This window comes from Mirounga leonina, unplaced genomic scaffold, assembly GCF_011800145.1.
Source record: "Mirounga leonina isolate KUSES-001 unplaced genomic scaffold, KU_Mleo_1.0 Mir_128, whole genome shotgun sequence".
Classification (NCBI taxonomy): Eukaryota; Metazoa; Chordata; class Mammalia; order Carnivora; family Phocidae; genus Mirounga; species Mirounga leonina.
The window spans coordinates 5,557,522-5,574,482 of NW_023270320.1; the positions used below are offsets into that span (position 1 = coordinate 5,557,522).

General features: G+C 35.0%; 1 protein-coding gene across 2 annotated transcripts in view; it reads right to left on the reverse strand.

Moving 5' to 3' along the window:
- Positions 1 to 16,961, reverse strand: part of ADAM9 (ADAM metallopeptidase domain 9) — a 163,204-nt gene that overhangs the window by 14,218 nt on the left and 132,025 nt on the right. For both annotated transcript variants that reach the window (XM_035003990.1, XM_035003991.1), the window contains exons 17-19: positions 8,567 to 8,647; positions 8,201 to 8,306; positions 789 to 930 (exon numbers count right to left, since the gene is read on the reverse strand). In XM_035003990.1, the coding sequence (XP_034859881.1) occupies positions 789 to 930; positions 8,201 to 8,306; positions 8,567 to 8,647 (329 nt within the window). The remainder of the gene's footprint in view (positions 1 to 788; positions 931 to 8,200; positions 8,307 to 8,566; positions 8,648 to 16,961) is intronic.

Sequence of the window (16,961 nt, forward strand, 5' to 3'; positions counted from 1 at the left end):
AAGAAATCACTATCATAATAAACTAGTTTTTTATCATAATAAAAATGAGTTTTTAAGTAATTACATTGTGCCAGCAATGTGCTATGGATTTTATTTGTTAATACGTTCCCATTTAATCCTCACATCAACCCTAAGAGACAGGTAATATTATTCCTATTTCAGAGGAAGTAAACCAAAGCTCAGAGAGTTTTATTTATTATTCCAGTTCATAATTCTAGCAAATGGCAAACGGATTACAAGGCTATGCTAATATATGTTGTATTCTAATGCCAACATGTTAGAAGTGATAGTTGAGAGACAGTCGTACAAGAGTCTGACACATAGACCAGAAATGTCAAGTGTCTGAATTTTGACAGCCCTTCCCTCCACCAAAACTTATTTCTTAAAAACTTGTAATTCACAAAATATGCTTTCAATATTTGAAACACTCTTTGAAGCTGATACTTCAAACAGACATGGAAGACAATTTTTTGACATTTATGTTTTTTACCTTTATCTCATATTTTAATCTCGAATTAAGAAGCGCAATTAAAAAGTTGTAGCCCAAAATTATATTCACCCCCAGTACCAGAAATCAATGTCAAACAAGATGAACCTTACGGGCTATTTTCAGTAGCTTATAATCCTTTCCCCTCACCGTTATTAGAGGTGGCTGAGTCACCACTATCCTTTGATCCCAACTAACTCTTAGAACCCTATTTTTAAACCAACCCCTATGATATGACTATCATCATTAATAATTACTTTAAATTATTTAATATGAATTTAAAAGAAAAAAATCTAAGTACTCATATGTTTGTGATCTCTTCTTTCGGAAGTAGCTTTTCCACAGTTGATCTCTCTTGATGAAGACAAAAGCAGCAAGTACAATAAGGGGAACAATTGCAAAAAAGAATACCAGAAGTCCATCTCTCAATGCAGTATTCTTTTCTAGAGGAAAAAAAATTATATTAATGATCATTAAATTAGAAGTTAATGCATATTAACTAAAACATAGTAGGTGATTATAAATGTTTTACATTAATTTTCACATTGTTCAAGTCAAACTGACAGAAATTGAATACATTGAGAAGTCTTGCTCATACCTCAGCCCTGCCTACTTCATTTTTGCCTTCCCATTAGACAACCACTTTCATTAGTTTCCTATACAATCTTATACTATTTCTTCATGCAAATAAAAGCAAAAAATAAAGTACACTTTTATTGCCAACCTTTTCTTATACACAAGTTAGCATATCATAAGCACTATTTAGCACATCATTTTTTTTCACTTATCTATATATCTTCCTAAACCATACATAGAGGACCACCTCATTTTCTACACAAGTATACAAAACTCCATTACAAGGACATCCTATAGTTTATTTAACCAGTACCCTACCGATACTTTTATTTTTCCAATCTTTTGCTATTCTAAAACAATGTGATAATAAATAACTTTGTACCTATGGGATATCATACTGGTGCAGGTATATATATAGAATAATCTTGCAGAAGTAGAACTGTTATATCAGAGAGTAAATGCATTCATGATTTTTTAAAGTAGTGTCAAATTATCCGCCACAGTGGTGGTTACAATTTAGCATGCCAGCCAGCAACATACAAGAATTCCTCACAGCTTCACCCATAGAGTCAAACTTCTGCATTTGCCAACCTAAGAGGTGAAAAATTGTATTTCATATAATTTTAATTTATATTCTTCTTTATACTATGAGGTGAGCAACTGTTCATGTGTAAGGAAATATTGTATTTCTTTTTTCTGCTCAGTCTATTTTCTATTGGACTATTGTTTCCTTTCTTCTCAGTTTCTAAAAGCTCTTTATGTATTAGGAAATTACCTTTGTTTGTGATATGAGTTGGAAGTATTTTCCCTACTTTGTCATTTGTCTTAAGATACAATGCTTTTCTTCATGCCTAAGTTTATTATTATTTTTAGGTCATTGAATTTATTAATCTTATTTTTTATGGCTTCTGGGTTTTAAGACTTATTATAAATTTTAAAATTCATTAATTCACTTTAATTTGATCTATTCCATGTTCTTTAGAAAAAGGATATAGTAAGTATAAACAGCAGTGATAAGCTGTAAAGTTGTCCACATAATTTTAAGTTTGTAAAAGTACCAGAAATTTCTGTTGAAACTTGTATGAAACTACATGAAATAACATTCAACCCAATTAAAAATAATAGGAAGAATTAAAGTCAGCTTGATCTCTCATTTTATACTTACTAATGAGTAGACAGAATTTAAATAAAAGCATCCAAACCTGGCAAGGTTATGTTGAAACTGATACCTTCATACTGTCAGTGACATTAACACAAATTCATTTGAAATTTTGGTCAAGGACCATTAAAAGGATTATACCTTCAACCTAATAATCTCATTCCTGGCAATTTATCCCTCAACTGGAAAAAGTACATAACTACTAAGATGTACAGTACAAAGTTATTGATGGCATATCAAAAACTTAGAAACAACCTAAATGTCAAATAATTAGAAAACAGCTAAGGCAAGTTATGGCACAGCCACTCAATGAAATGATACATGGTCATTAAAATCCGTAGTTCCAACTTCGACTTCTAGCCAAGATGGAGTAACAGGGACCAGATTTATCCTGGGAGCTATAACAACCAGGAAACCAGGCAAAATACATTAAGCAACAGTGTTCAAGACATTGGGCAACAGATAAAGAAAAGCGATCCCTGAGACACAGAAGACAAGTAAGGCAAGCCTTACACTTGTCCCAGTTTGCTGCCTAGGGAAAGTTAACAGATCATAATGAGAGGTGAGGGAACCCAAGCAAAGCTCAGTGGTCTCCTTGAATTGAGGAGATGGAGCTGGTTGTCTGAGGAAGCCAAGGCAACTAGAGTTCACTGAGCAAAGTATTAGAAGGGAGAGCTACACAGGCATAACTTGAAAGATCTGCAGAGGGTTCCTCTCAAATATTCAGCTAGGTACTGAGCTATGTATGCATGTAAAGAAACCATCTGAAGCCAGAGAAAGAATCCTCTGAGAGGATTAGTGGGCGCAAACCCCCAGATCACACCGGATGAGGAAGGTGCCTATTCCTACCATTCACAGCAGAAAACTTCATAATCAGTATGGCACTGAGTAGAATAAACAGAAGGCTTTTTGCCTCGGTAATAGGGCAAAATCAGCACTAGACTAAATGTTCAGGTCCTGCCTAATAGAGCTTAAAAGCAAGACCCAAAAGGATCAAACTACGTCCAAGTAACATAAGCACATGACAATAAAGCTCATCAATAGAAATCCCAGAATATCTACTATACAAAAAGGCAAAATTCATAGTTTCTGGCATCCAGTGGGGGGAAAAAAATTACAGGATATGCAAAGAAGAAACATATGACCCAAAATGAAGAGAAAAATCAATCAGTCAAAACTAAGAAATGATACAGATGATAGAATTAGTAGACAAAGACACTTGAAGTTATTCTAACTGTATTACACATGTTCAAGAAGCTAGAGTAAAGATCAAACATGCTACATAGAGACATGAAAGTTATAAAAAAAAGAAAAAGAAAAACAGAACTTACAGAAACAAAACCTACAATGTCTATGATAAAAAACACACTGGATGGAATTAATGGCAGATCAGACATCACAGAATAAGAGTGAACTTGAAGAATAATAATAGAAACTATTCAAAATTTAATACAGAAAATAAAGAATTAAAAAAAAAAGGGGCGCCTGGGTGGCTCAGTTGGTTAAGCGACTGCCTTCGGCTCAGGTCATGATCCTGGAGTCCTGGGATCGAGTCCCACATCGGGCTCCCTGCTCAGCGGGGAGTCTGCTTCTCCCTCTGACCCTCCTCCCTCTCATGCTCTCTGTCTCTCATTGTCTCTCTCGCAAATAAATAAAATCTTAAAAAAAAAAAAAAAAAAAAAGCAATTCAGTGAGATGTGAAAAAACTCCAACTAGCCAAATATACATGCAATTGGAGTCCTGAAGGAGAAGAAGAAAGACAGAAAAAATATTTGAAGAAATAATGACCACAATCTTCCCAAATTTGAAGGAAACTATAAAAGCACAAATGCAAAAAGGCCAACAAATCCCAAGCACACCAAGGCACATTATAATCAAATACTAAAAACCAGAGATAAAGAGAAAATCTTACAAGCAACCAGAGTAAAAAAGACACTTAAAAAAAAAAAGACCAAGGGGCGCCTGGGTGGCTCAGTTGGTTAAGCGACTGCCTTCGGCTCAGGTCATGATCCTGGAGTCCCGAGATCGAGTCCCACATCAGGCTCCCTGCTCAGCAGGGAGTCTGCTTCTCCCTCTGACCTTCCTCCCTCTCATGCTCTCTGTCTCTCATTCTCTCTCTAGCAAATAAATAAAATCTTAAAAAAAAAAAAAAAAAAAAGACCAAAAAAGAAAAGATGATGGCCCATTTCTCAGGAAAAGTAATGCCAGCCAGAAGACAATGGAGAAGCATCTTTAAAAAAGTAAATGTGGGGGGTAGGGGAGGACACAGACTGTCACCCTTAAATTCTTTACCCAGTTATCTTTCAAGAAGGAAGCAAAATAAAAACTTTTTAAGATATGGAAAAACTAGGGGCACCTGGATGACTCAGTCAGTTGAGGGTCCGACTCTCAATTTCAGCTCGGGTCATGATCTCAGGGTCATGAGATGGAGCCCCATGTTGGGCTCTGTGCTCAGCACGGAGTCTGCTTGTCCCTTTCCCTCTGCTCCCCGACCTCCCACCCCCGCTCATTCTCTCTCTCTCTTTCAAATAAATAAATAAATAAAAATCTTAAAAAAAAAGAAAAAAAGATATACAAACCTAAAAGTATTAGTAACTGGAAGACCTACATTATAAGAAATGTGAAAATAAGTCCATCCAGTAATTTTACACACAAATATTAAGAGCATCAGAAATGGTAACTATGTGGGTAAATATAAAGACCTTTTCTATCATTTAAATCAATTTAAAAGGGGTGCCTGCAGGGCACCTGGGTGTCTCAGTCATTAAGCGGCTGCCTTCAGCTCAGGTCAATGATCCCAGGGTCCTGGGATTGAGCCCCACATCAGAATCCCTGCTCTGCGGGAAACCTGCTTCTCCCTCTCCCACTCCCCCTGCTTGTGTGTTCCTTCTCTCACTGTCTCTCTCCCTCTGTGTCAAAAAATAAATAAAATCTTTAAAAAAAAAAAGCGGGGGGAGTGCCTGGGTGGCTCAGTCGGTTAGGCATCTTCCTTCAGTTCAGGTCATGATCCCAGGGTCCTGGGACTGAGCCCTACATCGGGCTCCCTGCTCTGCGGAGAGTTGGCTTCTCCCTCTCCCTCTGCCTGCAGCTCCCCCTGCATGTGCTCTCTCTCTCTCTTTCAAATAAATAAAATCTTTAAAAAAATAAATTGCCCGCATCCTCCACCAAAACTAACTAAATAAATAAATTTAAAAGATAACCAACTGTTTAAAGCAGAAATAATAACAATGTATGGTAGGGGTCATAACATATGTAGAAGTATGACAACAATAGCACAAAAGCCAGGAGAGAAATGGAAGAAGCAGAGTGAAGTGGTAAAATATCACATGAAGAGAGATTGTGATAGAAAAATATCAATATGACTGATTTAAACCAAAACATCAATAATCAAATTAAATGTAAGTGTCAAAACAAGTCAATTAAAATGCAAAGATTGGCAGACTGACTAAAAGAGCAAAACCAAGAGGTGCCTGGCTGGCTCAGTCTGTAGAGTATGCAACACTTGATCCCAGGGTTGTGAGTTCAAGCCCCATGCGGGGAGTGGAGCCTACTTAAAAAACAAAGCAAAAAGAAAAAAAAAAAACAAGACCAAATTATATCTTGCCTACCAGAAATCCACTTTAAAGACTCATAAGCCTCTGCACTGTGCGTGGAGCCTGCTTAGGATTCTTTCTCTCCCTCTCTCTCTGCCCCTCTCCCCTTGCCCCTGCTCACACACACCCTCTTGCTCTCTCTCATTCTAAAAAAATAAAATAAAAAATATAAATAAATAAATAAATAAATAAATAAATAAATAAATATAAAGACAGAAACAGATTAAAAATGGAAGAATGAGAACGGATTTCCCATGCTGACTAATCAAAAGAAATCTGGAGTAGCTATATTAATTCCTAATTGCACAGCACAGAATATTACCAGGTATAAAGACAGCTACTTCATAATGATAAAGGGGTTAATTTACCAACAGAACAGAACAGAGCTTCACAATACATAGAACAAAACCTGACAGAACTACAAGGACAAACGGGCAAATCAGCAGTTAGAATAACACCAGAGATTTCAATATTCCTCTCTCAATAACTGACAGAACAAGCATACAGAAATCAGTGAGGAGATCTAAAACTTAAACATCTGTCAACTAACATGAACTAATTATTTATAAAACACTCTAACCAATTATAGCAGATACGCATTCTTTTCAAGTGTACACAGACCTTTTTAATGAGATAAATCATAATCTGGGCCATAATACAAGTTTCAGAAAATATAAAAGTATGCAAGTCATATAAATTATGTCCCCTGACTACAGAGTAATAAATGGGTAATCAATAATATAGACTAAGATATCTGGAAAATCCCTCAGATACTTCAAAACAAAGCAAAGCATTTTTAAATAACTCACAAGTCAAAGAAAAAAATAAAAATATTTTAGAAGTTATTTTGAGCTGAATTAAAACAAAAACACAATATATCAAAATTGGTATACTGCAAAAAAAAAAAAAAGCAGTTTTAGAGGAAAACTGATAGCACTACAACACCTATATTAGAAAAAAGGTTTCAAATCAATGACCTCATCTTCTACCTTCAGAAACTAGAAAAAGAACAACAAATGAAACTCAAAGTAAGCAGACTGGGAGAAAATATTTACAAAGCACATATGTCATAAAGAACTTGAATAAAGAATAAAGAACTCAAGAAGACAACCTATCTAAAAACTGGACAAAATGATTTGAACAGACACATAACCTAAGATATGTGGATGGCAAATAAGCACACAAAAAAATGCTCAACATCATTAGGAATTAGAGAAATACCATTCATCTGCTAGAATGGCTAAAATTAAAAAGACTGACCATACCAAGTGTTGGGGAGGATGTGGAAAAATTAGAACCCTCAAATACAGCTGGAGAGAATATAAAGTGGTACAACCACTTTGGAAACAGTTGGGTAGTTTCTTAAAATGTGAAACATAAACATACTCTATGAGCCAACCATTCTTAGTATTTACCCAAGAGAAAGCAAGCATATATTCTCACTAGGAAGATCCTGGCGAACAAGGAGCTCATTCATAGTCTATTAGGGAAAAAAAATAAGTAAATAAGTAATTACTATAGTATGCGATAGTGCTTACAATAAAAGGAGAACAAATAGAAGAGGCATATTAATTCAGATTTAGGCAGTCAGGGAAAACTTTCGAGAAAATAAGGTATAAACTGAAATCTGAGTAGCCATTAGCCAAATTTCCACAATGTGAATATAATACTGTATGAAGACCAGAGGTAAGAGAGTAGTAGCCTATTAGAGGAAATAAAAGAAGTTACAATGTCTTTTTTTTTTTTTAAGATTTATTTAATTGAGAGTGAGCATGCGCCCATGCACACATACAGGAGAAAGGGCAGAGGGAGAGGGAGAGAGAGAATCTTAAGCAGACTCCCTGCTGAGCCCAGAACCGGGTTCGGGGCTCAATCCCACAACCCTGAGATCATAATTTGAGCCAAAATCAAGAGCCAGACCCCCAACCAACGGAGCCACACAGGCACCCCAAGAAGTTACAATGTCTTAAGCATAGTGAAAAGAGGCTGGAAAGTTAAGCTAGGGGCAAATCATAGAGGGTATTTAAACCACGTTAAGGATTTCTGGACCTCATCCTAATAGCAATGTAGAAGCAGGACAGTGACATAATTAAAACAATTCCTGAAGAGAAACACTAAAATTCTGTATTGTAGTATGGAACATGGATTATAGGAAGCAAGATGAGAAAGAGGGAGCCTAGTCAAGAGGCTTTTATGTAAATCTGGGCAAGAAATTGAAGGTAATTAATAGGGATTAAAAAAATAGAAACTTCATGGGAAATTTAGGAGGCAGAATCAACATATTTAGTATATAACCAATGTGGGAAGTGAGGGAGAAGTACAAGGATGCCCAATTTCTGACACCGGCCACTGGGTGATCAACTAATTTTCTTCTATATTACTTGCCATTGTATGTAGGTCCACTGTCCACACTTCCTCCATAGCCTTTAGTCTCACAATTTGGGGGAGCCCAGCCATTTTCACAGTGACAATTCTTATTGCTATTACATACCTTCAAAACAATCAGAAAACCACTTTGGTTAATTGTGAATAATGCTCTGCATCATAAACTCAAGAACAGAAACCAAGAAAAAGGACTAAATTCATGCAAATCCACAGTAACTCTTTTAAAGAATGAAAAATTTGTCAGATATCTAAATTCCCCCGTATCTAAAAATCTGGGAAAGTCTCACCTAACCCTCATTCCCTCATTGGGAATTCTCATGATTCAATGCTACTTTCATGAACAAACCCAAAGAGAATATTACCTACCCCATGTCCATGACACTTTTTCTGAATATCACAGTCATAATTCAGAACAGAAGCATTTACACATTGGAAGTTTCTACAAATCTGAAAAAAGAAAATGAAATAATGAGTAAGGAAAATTTGAACACATTCATCAAGTGCCCAGAAGAAAAGAGCTAGGCACAGATTATTTCATGCTGAATTACTTTAAACTTCCAAGGAATTACTGACATATTATATATATGAAAATGTACTAGCACTTTGAAAAATGCCATTGGTATTTTGATTGGGATGGCATTGAAAATGTAGAAAAATAAGTGAAATTAACATAGAACTATCAAAAAAGACAAGGATGACACAAAAGCCAAAAACAATGATAAAATTATAATCTATCCTTCCATTCAAATACAGATGTGAAAACCCTAAGTAAAATATTCACAGACTTTTTCAAATCAAAAGTAACCAGATAGAGTTGATAACACTATTATAAGAAAGGTCAATGATAGGAAATCTATTACCATAATACCTCACATAAATTGTCATTATTACAAGATATCAAAACAGTATTCCATAAAATTTAAAACTCAATTTAATTTTTAAAGTTCTTCCAAAATAAGAATAAAAGTTTACTTTGTTGATAAGATAAAACCTATCCTTCTAGTATCATGATTAATGATGAATTAATAGAGGCATTTCTGTTAAAAGCACTATTGAAAATAAGTCATTATCTTATGTAGTCCTAGAAATTCTGAGATATGAAACACAAATGAGTCCTAAATATTGAAAGAGATATAAAAAGTATCATTACATGAGGAAAATATTACAGACCTAAAGGAATCAGCTAAAAACTTATTAGAAATTTTCCAGTTTTCCAGAAAAAAACTTACGAAAAACTGTTCCTTAGGGATAAGTTAGAAAAAAAGACTAACTTTTCCTAAAGGTTATGGAATGCTATTTTAAAATTTTATTAAGCAACCAACTACACAAAATCAGAATGTTTAAATGCTCTAATGAAATAAAGAATAATTAGAGAATAATGCAATATCAATAGATACCTTTTTTATTATTCTAAAAATACTTGGGTTTCAACATTATTGCAAAGTCAGAGGATCCCCAAATTCTCCAATAACTCAGTTAATTTTTAAATAAGAACTATATTCATGTGATTAGGAATTTTTAAAGTACAGAAGTAGTAAGTCACTCCTCACCTGTCCTCCACCCACCCATGTCTCTGAATAAAAATTTCCAAGATACTTTTTCATATATGTATGAGCTTTAGAGGAGATATTTACCAATAGCTTCTCTATTCAGCTAAAATGAGACTTTTGTTTCAATAAGTTACAGTGGATGATTGAAGCATTAAATAAGAAATAAGTAATAAGATGAAATGTGTTAATATCTGGCAGACTCACTTTAGGGAACAGAATTTCTTAGTTCTTAGTAGAAAAGGGTGTTCTGACTGGCATTGTCTACTCTGTGGAATGGGTAGGACCAAACTGGGAGGAATACCCTGATAAATTGCTTGAGTGGGGTAAAGTAAGACCATCCTCCTCCAACACTACCCAGCCTCCACCACCACCACCAACCACAAGTGAAGGAGGGTAGATGAAGTCAACTTTAGGACTTCTTGCTTACTGATTTCAGGATATGACTTTGGAGCCATAGCTGAACTACCTAGGATAATAAAAAAGGAGCTGAAGAGTTCTCTTTTTCCATTTCTTTTCCCACTTAACGTTTAGCTCCTCCCCTAAATAAATGTTGAATAAATACATAAAGCTTGAATCTAATATCACACTATATGTTAACTAAATTGACTTTAAATAAAAAACTGTGTGTGTGTGTGTGTATATTGTCAGCCTGCTCAAAGTCTCCAGAGTCCAGCTTTTGGTAGAGACCAAAAAGGACAGGATCCAACCTATCCTATTTTACCACTATAGAAAATGTTTGGTGTTTCATTCCATCAGTATATAAGTATAGGTACATACACCAAGCATTTGCTACCCTTGTACATGAATGTTGTTGACATAGTAATACAACACAAAAAGACAAAATTTTAAAATAAAACACAAAAAGATAAATTATTACCATCTTGTTGAAAAGTAAATTGACAGTTTCTATCAAATTTTAAATGTATATATCCCTTAATTTAAAAATCTATTCCAGGAAATCTATCCTGAGATTAGGGGTGCCTGGGTGGCTCAGTTGGTTAAGCATCTGCCTTCAGCTCAGGTCATGATCCCAAAGTCCTGGGATCAAGCCCCATGTCAGGTTCCTTGCTCAGTGGGGGGTCTACTTCTCCCTCTGGCCCTTCCCCCAACTCATGCTCTCTCTCTCCCTCCCTCTCAAATAAATAAATAAAATATTATTTTTTTAAAAGTGGATGAGATTAAATGTAGAAGAGTGTTCAGTGCTGGTAAAGTCAACCAACCAACCAACTACAGACAATATAAACTTCTGCAATGTGGTTAAGTCAAGAGTGTATCTATAATGGAATGAAGTAAATTTCCATATAATGACATGAAGGATCTCTGCACTGTGCTATTGAGTAAAAACATTTCAGAACATTATTTAAAGTCTCATCCCAAAGTCTAATGGGGTGGTGGGGAGTATATCCACTTGCAAATGCCCAGAAAGAGAACTGGACAGATATAAAACATAGTGTTAACAATAGTTACCCCTAGAAAATGAGTTTCAAAAAAGGGGAAATTAATAGGGTATCAGCAGGGGACCTTTATTTTTTGTTCTCCACAATATTTTTGAATTTTTAGCAATGAAAATGTGATCTTCCCATAATCTTTTTATTTTTTTAAAGATTTTATTTATTCATTTGAGAGACAGAGAGAGAGAGCACAAGGGGGAGAGGCAGAGGGAGAGGGACAAGGAGACTCCCTGCTGAGCTGGGATCTCAACAGGACACCGGGCTCAATCCCAGGACCTGGAGATCATGACCTGAGTGGAAGGCAGACGCTTAACCATCTAAGCCACCTAGACTCCCCTTCCCATAATCTTTTTAAAAAATTTTTTCCAAAAGAAGAAAAAACTTAGATTGGGCCATGAAATAATATGTAATCATATGCTATTCATAAAGCTCATGCTTAAAACAAAATGACTCTGAAAAGAGTTGGACAAAACTTCTATTAGGCAAACTTAAATATAAAGAAAGTATGATAACACTATCAATTAAGGTAAAATTTAAGACAAAACCATGAAGATATACCAAAGGGACATTTTGAACCAATAAAAGATAGAACTCACAACTAAAATGTAATTAGTCGACAAACTCTGCCACAAACATAGATTCAGCATTCTTAGTGCAAAAAATGTTATACAAGGGGGGAATGAAAACAGAAAGCTACTAGGAGACTTTTACATTCCTTTCTCTAAATCTTGAACACATTAAGAACAACACATAAGAATGTGAAAGATCTGAAAATATAATTATCAAACACTCTTCAAATGCAATCGGAATATTTATCCAAGAGTGAACATAGAGTCAACTCATTAAACATGGATGTTTCATTCCTAGAAATGACCAAAGATATTAAACCAAGCACCAAATCTGATGTGAACACCTGATAGCTTTTACAGCCATCAAAGCATGCCCAATTTCCAAAGCAGAGTCATTTTCATAGTCAGGATATCTTTTTGCCATCTCTTTCTTACATTTTGGGAAAGGGAAAAGGCATGTTTTGTTGGTTATGATTTTTCAAACCAGCACTTTCTGATATAGCAATTGGCTCAGAGAAAAATCTCATAACTTTGATAACACATAAACATTTTTAAGTAATCAAGCATTCCAGTAAACTGAATCACCACTGTCATAAATTTTTCCCACCATAGAATCACTTAGCCTATGAATGACAACAAAAGTCTCTAAATGTCAATGCCATACTATTCTCAACCGAGCTGATAGAACACTTCTAAACTGACTCTGAAGAACAGGGTACCAGTTTACCTTCGTTTTTTCATTTAATTTTTTTAAAGAAAATACACTGCACATGGCTAAAAGTCAAATAGTGCTTAACGTGTTTATGATGAAACAACTCCACGACTCATTTCTATCTACTCTGCCAATCCAGCAATCTGGAAGCAACTTCATTTTTTTCTGATAATTCCCTCCCTATTTTTAATTAGTATATTATTTCTTTTTTGCTTTCTTTCTTTTTTTTTTTTTTTTTTTTTTGGCGGGGGGTGGGCCGGTAGTTTCCCGTCTTTTTTTTTTTTAATTGAAGTATATATATTCATAAAATATTAGTTTCAGGTGTACAACACAGTGATTAGACAATTATATACATTACAAATCACCAAGATAAGTGTAGTTACCATCTGTCATCGTGCAAAGTTATTACAATATTATTGATTATATTCCCAATGCTGTGCTTTTTATCTCCATGACTTACTTTGTTATTTCTTGATTTATCTATTCCAGACTTCATCAACTCATCCCCTTTATGATAGATAAGAATTCAGCTTTCTTTCTTTTTTTTTTTTAAAGATTTTATTTATTTGAGAGAGAGAGAGTGAGAGAGAGCATGAGAGGGGAAGAGGGTCAGAGGGAGAAGCAGACTCCCCACTGAGTGGGGAGCCCAATGTGGGACTCGATCCTGGGACTCCAGGATCACGACCTGAGCCGAAGGCAGTCGCTTAATCAACTGAGCCACCCAGGCGCCCAAGAATTCAGCTTTCTAACATGAACCCAAATGCCCCTCCTTCATCTTCTCAAAGTAAATACTGCTTCATATTTACACCACTAATATTGGGATATTATCCCATCAGTACATTACACATCACTATTCCCTAAGCAAGTTCAGAACTAGATGAAAAACAAACAAACAAACAAACAAAAAACAGGGGAGCTGACAACAGGAAATTAACGTATCTTTATTTTCAATAAGGCATTTAACATGACTAAAGCAAACAGCAAAATGGGCTTCCTAATACTGCACCCCCAAAATCAAACTTACCTGCCTAATCACAGGTTGCTCTGGACAACCACAGGCCTCCCCCCACAAAAGCAGAGCCTGCCCTGCTAATTTTATTGCATGGCTGAGAGAGCAGACTAGAATGTACCCTCTCTGCAGGCAGGTAGATCTGAAAAGAGAAGTCAGAAGGGGCTAAGGCACCCATGCCCAGTGTCTTCTCCCAAACTCATTAATTACATCAATGAGTGAAAGAGGGTGTGAAAGAGGAGCACTGAGGCTGACAGCATTATTTATTTTTTTCCAGCTTTATTGAGATATAATTGATGTATAATATTGTGTGACTTTAAGGTATCTAACAGTGATTTTAAAAACTTGTATTCTGAGAAATGAGTGCCACAGTAGGGTTGGTTAACACCTCCATCACTCCACATAATTACCATTTCTTTTTTGTAGAAAATCTTAAATGAGAACATTTAAGATATACTCTTAGTACTTTCAGTATATAATACAGTGTTGTTATCTACGATCAAAATGCTAAATATTAGATTCCCAGAATTTATTCATCTTTAAACTGGAAATTTATACCCTTTGACTAACATCTCCCCATTTCCACCACCTCCTTACTTTAAGCCCCTGGCAATCACCATTTTACTTTCCTTTTCTATTAGTTCAGCTTTTTAGATTCCACATATAAGTTCATACAGTATTTGTCTTTCTCCATCTGACTTTTTTCAGTTAGCATAACAGCCTCAAGATACATCCATGTTGTCACAAGTGGCAGGATTTCCTTCTTTCTCATGGCTGAATAATATTCCATTGTATATACATACCACATCTTCTTTATCCATTCATTGGCTGATGGCCACTTAGGTTATCCTGGCTATTGTAAATAATGCTACAATAAACACAGGAGTACAGATATCTCCTCAAGATCATGTTTTCATTTCCCTTGGATATACACCCAGAAAGGGGATTGCTGGATCATATGGTAGATCTATTTTTCATTTTTTTGAGGAAATTCCATACTATTTTCCATAGTGGCTGTACCAAGTTACATTCCCACCAATGATGCAGAAGAGATCCATTTTCTCCATATCCTCATGAACACTTACCTCTTGACATTTGATGAGAGCTATATAACAAGGATGAGGTGATATCTCATTGTGGTTTTATAAAGACAACAAATGGCCAACAGGTACATGAAGAAATGTACCTGTTGGCCATTTGTTGTCTTTATAAAACCGTCTATTCAGGTCCTTTGCACACTTTTTTAAATTGGATTGCTTTTCTGAGATTGAGTTATATGAATTCCTTACATATTTTGGATATTAGCTCCTTATCAGATATATGATTTGCAGATTTTTTCTCCCATCCCAAAGGCTGCCTTTTCACTTTTTTTGCTATTTCTTTTACTGTACAGAGGCTTTTTAATTTTATATAGCCCCATTTAATTATTTTTGCTTTTGTTGCTTATGTTTTTGATGTCATATAAAAAAAAAATCATTGCCAAGATCAATGTCAAGGAGCTTTCTTCCTAAGGAGCTTTCTTCTAGGAGTGTTCTTCTAGGAGTTTTACAGTTTCAGGTCTTATGTTTAAGTCTTTAATCCATCTTGAGTTATTTTTGTGAGTGGTATAAAATAGGGGTAGAATATCCAGTTTTCCCAATACCACTTACTGAAAAGATTATCCTTTCCTCATTGAGTAGTCTTGTTGAGTAGCTTTGTCAAATACTAATTGATCATATATGCAGGGTTCTTCTTGATTCAATTCCATTGATCTGTGTGTCTATTTTTATGCCAGTACTAAACTGCTTTGATTACTATAGCTTTGTAATATAGTTTAAAATCAGGAATTGTATGCTTCCAGCTTTGGTCTTCTTCCTCAGGACTGCTTTGGCTATTCGGGGTCCTTATGGTTCCATTCAACTTTTAGGATTGTTTGTTCTGTTTTTGTGAAAAATATCATTGGATTGCACTGAATCTACAGGTGGCTTTGGATAGTATAGACATTTTAACAATACTAATTCTTTCCATCCATGAACATAGGATATCTTGCTATTTATTTGTGTCTTTTCCAATTCTTTTCATCACAGTATTATGGTTTTCAGTGAACATATCTTTCATCTCCTTGCTTAAATTTATTCATAAGCACTTTTTTTTTGAAGCTATTGTGAATGGGATAGTTTTGTTTATTTCTTTTTAAGTTAGTTCACTGTTAGTATATACACATGCAACTGATTTCTGTATGTTGACATTGTATCCTACAACTTTATCAAATTCACAGATTAGTTTCAACCGTTTTTTTTGGAAGTCTGGAGAACTTTCCACTTAAAAGATGATATCATATATCAAACAAAAACAATGTCACTTTTTCTATTCTGATTTGGATGACTTTTATGTCTTTTTCTTGCCCAGAAGCTCTGGGTAGGACTTCCAGTACTATGTTGAATAAGAGTAGTAAGAGTGGACATCCTTGTCTTATTTCTGTTCCTAAGTGAAAAGTTGTCAACCTTTTACCACTGAGTATGATGTAAGCTACGGTTTTATCTTTTATGGCCTTTATTATGTAGAGGAACATTCCTTCTATATCCAATTTGTTGAAAGATTTTTATCAAGAAAATATGTTGCATTTTGTCAAATGCCTTTTCTTCATATGAGAGGATCATGATTTTATCTTTCATTAATATGGTGTATCATATTTATGTATTTGCTTATATTGAACCATCCTTGCATTCCAGGGATAAACACCACTTGATCATGGTGTATGATCTTTTTAATGTGTTGAATTCAGTTTGCTAGTATTTTGTTGACAATTTATGCATCTATATTCATCCAAGATATTGGACTGTAATTTTCCTTTTTTGCAGTGTCTTTATTTGGCATCAGGGTAATGCTAACCTTGTAAAATGAGTTCAAGAGTATTCTCTTCAATCTCTTAAACTGGCATTAATTCTTCTTTAAATGTTTGGTGGAACTCACTAGTTAAATCATCTGGTCCTGGGCTTTTCTATGTTGGAAGATTGTTGATTGCTGATTCAATCTCCTTTCGTGCTATTGGCCTATTCAGATTTTCTATTTCATCATGATTTAGTCCTGGTAGGCTGTATGTTGCTAGAAAGTTATCCTGTTTTCCTCTAGGTTATCCAATTTGTCAGCATATAACTGCCCATAGTAGTCTCTTATGAACCTTTGTACTACTGTGGTACCAGTTGCAATGTCTCCTCTCTTATTTTTTATTTTATTTATTTGACTCTTCTTTTTTCTTAGCCTAACTAAAGGTTTGTCAATTTTGTTTATATTTTCAAGAAAGCAGCTCTTATTTCTTTGATCTTTTCTATTGTTTTTCTGGTCTCTATTTCATTTATCAGCCCCGATCTTTGTTCTTTCCTTCCTTCTACTAACTCTGGGCTTAGTTTACTCATTTTCTATTTCCTCGAGGTATAAAGTTATGTTGTTTGAGATCTTTCATTTTTCTTTTCTTTTTTTTTTTTAAGATT